Genomic DNA, 5000 nt, shown 5'->3' with positions numbered 1-5000 from the left:
ATTTCCCTGATCATTTAGGACATACACTATGTGTTCCTTTTTGTGTGTTCATGTCCTTGTGATGTGTGTGTCTTTGTCAGCTAAGAAAAAAAAAACAAAAAAACATCAACAAAAAGAAAAAAAATACTAACATTGTCTCTTGTCTTGTCTCGTCATCTCACTCCTGATCTGTGCCTTGCCGTGGCAAATGAGCTTTTGAACTAAACAGGTCTTGTCTACTTGTGTTTGTGTGTCATCTGAATAATATATATGTGCCCCATACATGGAATCAGAGTGCCTACTGTATGTAGTAAATGGAAAATCTCTACAGCAAAAGGCCAGTCTACCGCTACATGCATTTGGTTTGTTTCTGTCATTTATTAGTAATGATTTACACAGTTTGTTCACTACTTACTATTTACCTGAGCATTCAGTATTGTGCAATATAGCATACAGAAGGTGAGGGACATTTTGGGGGGGAAGAAGTGGTGCATTTTATCATTCAAACATGCAACTTTTCATGAACATTCTATAATCCAAGATGGCCGCCACCATATGACGTCATAATATGCAAATTAGATATAAACATTTAATCTCTACATAAACTTTGGGTCATCCTTAATATTTCTCTAATTTACAGAAAGTCTCTATCTCTTATCACTTTTAAGATATAGCCTTTTGAAATGAAGATGTCAAAATTGATCGTTTTGGAAAAAAACCTCTGGCGCCTAAAGGGTTAAGCACTGATTAGAGGGCAGTGCCTCTATATTACTTGCATTGTACTGGTCTGTTGAGATATGTATATGTGACCAGGCATGGCAAAACCAGGCACATGTCTCTCCAGAGACATTTTGAGTTATTCACAGATTCTGAAAGTGTAGTTTCAAAGCTATCCAATGATGTCTCACTCATATCAATATCTGATAATATTTTAATAAGTTGTAGCCATTTTAAAGTATACACATCTCAAAGCTACAAGCTGAGAAATCAGGGTTTTCAATTTGACTACTTTCTCCCTCAATCCAATGGTCCTCATTTACATGACATTAAGATCAACCCTTCCCCCTGTCACGTTCACTGATTTGTCAGCCTGCAGTGCTAATCCCATCGAAACTATCTGTAATGGGTTACAGAACCAGCTAGTAGCAATGGATAAAGTAGTCCAAAACAAACATGAGATCGCGTTTGCAAACCATGTTATTTTGAATGAACACCCAGTGCAAGGCACCAAGTTGGCAATGGATTTAGCAGGTTTAGCAATGGATAAAATAGTCTAAAACGCGAACTAAACAAACATGAGATCACGTTTGCAAACCCTGTTAATTTGAATGCACACATTATTCAAATTAATTGCCCACCGAAACTATCTGTAATGGGTTTTGGCTAGTAGCCTATGGTGCCAATAGATAACGACAGTAGGCCTACGTTAGCTAGTAGCAATGGATAAAGTTTCTAACACACAAAATTTATCCCCGTCAAATGTAACTGTGGAAATAGCATCTGATATCTTACGATCTAGTTCCTCTGCTGCCAGACCGAGAGATTCTTCCTCGTTGTAATTATCTTCGGCTAAGGTCAGCTCTAGATTAGGGATGTTCTCCAATGTAATGAAGTCGCCTTCATCATCAGATTCAGGTCATCTGCAATCCGCTGTGCTTTGTCCATCTCCATTCCAATTGTAAACAAACAGCATGCTGGTTCAGTAAGTAGCCATGAGGTTACTTCTGGTTTACTTCCTGAAACTTAACCATTTTCAAAGACAAAATATAAACTTTTAAAGCAACCAATGATGTTATCTGAAACATGGAATTGCTTCTTTAGGACTTCAACTTGCACATTCTGCAAAAAAACGAAAATAACTAATTTTGAAAAAAAAACCCTTCAAAGTCGTTTTTCGCGACTTGCGTCTCACTTCATAGTCACTGCAGTAGGCTACAGTTTGTGATGTTTAGTGATGACACTGAAGTGCTGTTTTCTCTGTTTGGGGCATTTGAACATTAAAGCTGTTGTGTGTGTTTATTTATCTCCTCGCTCTCTCCCTCCATCCCCCCTTCTCTCTCTCTCTCCTTCTATCTCTTATCTTCTCCTCTCTCTTTCTTTCTCTCTCTCTCCCTCCATCCCCCTCCTCTCTCTATCTCTTTCTCTCTCTCTCTCCATCCCCCCTTCTCTCTGTCTCTCTCTCTTCTTCTTCTCTCTCTCTCTTCAGTGTGTACCAGGTGGTGGTGGAGGAAGAGCGTCCTCGGCGGGCGCGCGGTGCTGCTGAGATCCTGCGCTGCTACCCGCTGCCCGTCCACTTCCTCAACGCCAGTCAGCTGGGCTCGCGCTACTACTTCAGTGCCCAGTTCCCTGCCAGCCAACTGCAGAGCGCCCGCTCCTTCGTCGTGGGCGACAACAAGACCTACAGCAGCTTCTGGAACGCGCCGCTGCTGCCCCACAAGAGCTACAGCATCTACTACCAGGCCGTCAGCACTGCCAACGGGGTGTGTTCCAGCACAGGACACACAAGCACGCACGCACACACACACACATACGCACGCACGCATGCACACACACACATGCACACAAGAGCTACAGCATCTACTACCAGGCCGTCAGCACTGCCAACGGGGTGTGTTCCAGCACAGGACACACACGCACGCACGCACGCACGCACACACATGTGTTAACTAGAGATAACACAAGTGATCAGTGGCGCCGGCAGGCGTAATCCTGTACGCACTGTGCGTACAATTTTTTCACGGTTTTATTTGTGAAATCATTCAATATTAGCCTACAACAATAAAACAAACAACAGCTAGCCTATATTTATTGTCTCGTGTAATCTGAATATTGCCATTATTCCGAATAAAACCGGAATATGGTGTGCATGGAAACCATAGACTATAAAATATGAAAACGTAGCATCATGACATGATAACGACGAGACTGTCCTCTATGGTCACGGTCTACACATGTTTAAAATGTTGCATTGTTTGCTTACCTCTGTAGGCTTATTAAAAAAAAAAAAAAACACTGTTTGGAACAGGGATTCAGTTAATGCGTAGAGCAGAGGTTCTCAACCTTTTTGGGGCTAAGGCACGTCATGACGAGTCGGCTTGGTGCGAGTGTTAAAAGTCCTCGACTGTGCGTTGGCCTATGCCCATCATCTTAAAGGGTGGGACAACCAAAACAGCAGTGCAATGTATTTAGAGTGTTGTGAGCAAATCCTTATTGTTAGTAAGTTACCATATCTGTGTTTTTCTCTATCGCAAATCGCGAGATAAACTCATTGGTTTATTTTTTTCTTTTCTTTCCCTTTTTCGCGGGTTGGGCAGTGAAGTTATAATGCATAAGGTATGCTCACCTAATTTGCGTCAGAGCCGCTTGCTCTGTAAAGGTATTACTGTCCTTCCCAAACTGCATTAAAATAGTGTGCTTAGCAACCAGAATTTAAAAAAATTCTCGGTAGAGAAATCTCCCTCATCCCAGAACTTATAAAAAGCCTGAAACACCCCTATAAGCCCACGTAACCTACAGCCAGTGTTACAAAAGTTAGACGCTTTATGTGGTAGGCTGTTTGATAAGGGATGACATTGTAGGTTGACGTGATTAAGAGGGGCTTTCTGTTCCAGTTTATGTAAAGGTTTTTCTTAGGCTCAATAAGGAGAGGCCCATGTTAGGCTAGCCTACATTTACCAAAAGCGCAAATTTTGTAAATAAGGTTGGGTAACTTTTTTTTTTTTAGAGATAACACGAAGGACACAAAAGAGTTAGCTAAAGGAAAAGAGTTGCAGCCAGCACTAAAGACCACCCCACCACACCCCTCTACAACACCACCCCACCCCACCCCTCTACAACACCACCCCACCCCACCCCTCTCCAACACCACCCCATCTGATAGAGCAGCAGTATAAGGGGACCCATAGGTGAGAGAGAGGACAGAAACAAACTAGCACCCAGCATAATCCATCACGGGAGCAGTTAGCACAACTAATGCATCTGAGATGGACAGAGGTGAGAGAGAGAGGGAGAGAGAGAGGGAGAGAGGGAGAGAATAAAGGGAAGTAAAAGGAGTTAGACAGAAATAAAGTGGGAAGATGGAAGAAGGGGAGATGTGGCAAAACAAAAAGAGATCTTTTGTCCAAGAACAGTGACTTCCCCTGTGCTTTTGAATGGTGGCAGGTTGAGTGCACCTATTTGACAAGCAGTAGGGTGAGAAAACATTAAGCAGGAACACTCTCTTGCTTTCTTTGTCTGTGACACACACAGACACACACACACACACACACACACACACACACACACACACAGGAAAATGGATCACAGAATAAAAGCGGCCGGTCACTTTAGCCCTAATGTGTTCGCATCTGTTCATTACTCTTTGCTTCTTGGGTAAGACTCTACCTTTGTGAGATGTTAGTGATGGACTGCCCACTGGCTCCCAGCATCACTTAAAAGCACACTATTAAAAGACGCACACACACACACACACACACACACTCACTCACTCACTCTCTCTCTCTCTCTCTCTCTCTCTCTCTCTCTCTCTCTCTCTCTCTCTCATATAAATCTCCTTTAGCTTAATTGAGCTCTTAATTGATATGAAATGTCTTGTTTTTGCATTTGCTGATGAGACAGGAGAAAAGCCACACATTACTCCCACACTTTACTTTCAGGCTAGAGGTGTTCATTAGAAACATGACTGCAGCTCTTAATGCAGCACTGTTCTGCTAATGCACACACACACACACGCACACACACACACACACACACACACACACACACACACACACACACACACACCATGTGTGGGAGAGAACAATCCCAGCTCTCCTACACTTGGGCCTGACATGTCTCACCTCAGGACCTGTGGGAACACAACTCTGGTCTGTGTTGTTGTAGAGCTGTACTCACACTTATGCGACCCTTCTGTTTGAAGATGAACCAGAGGGTATTGTCCTGTCAATACAGACTGTACGTGCCCCATCCAATCACACAACACTATATTTTATATTTTAGCAATACTAAAATAAAACATATCA

The 5000-nt window shown here is 42.8% G+C and overlaps 1 protein-coding gene and 1 long non-coding RNA gene across 2 annotated transcripts in view; one reads left to right on the top strand and one right to left on the bottom strand.

Annotated features, from left to right (window-relative positions):
- Positions 1 to 5000, top strand: part of LOC121709540 (receptor-type tyrosine-protein phosphatase mu-like) — a 173209-nt gene that overhangs the window by 104533 nt on the left and 63676 nt on the right. The window contains exon 12 of the mRNA XM_042093002.1: positions 2186 to 2459. Within this exon, the coding sequence (XP_041948936.1) occupies positions 2186 to 2459 (274 nt within the window). The remainder of the gene's footprint in view (positions 1 to 2185; positions 2460 to 5000) is intronic.
- LOC121709558 overlaps positions 1329 to 5000 on the bottom strand; it is a 26813-nt gene continuing 23141 nt past the window's right edge. The window contains exons 4-5 of the long non-coding RNA XR_006031983.1: positions 4956 to 4959; positions 1329 to 1524 (exon numbers count right to left, since the gene is read on the bottom strand). This is a non-coding gene — a long non-coding RNA (uncharacterized LOC121709558). The remainder of the gene's footprint in view (positions 1525 to 4955; positions 4960 to 5000) is intronic.

This window comes from Alosa sapidissima, chromosome 1 (genome assembly GCF_018492685.1).
Source record: "Alosa sapidissima isolate fAloSap1 chromosome 1, fAloSap1.pri, whole genome shotgun sequence".
Classification (NCBI taxonomy): domain Eukaryota; kingdom Metazoa; phylum Chordata; class Actinopteri; order Clupeiformes; family Clupeidae; genus Alosa; species Alosa sapidissima.
Note: the sequence above shows the minus strand (reverse complement) of the source record. Positions and strands in the feature narration are given on the sequence as shown.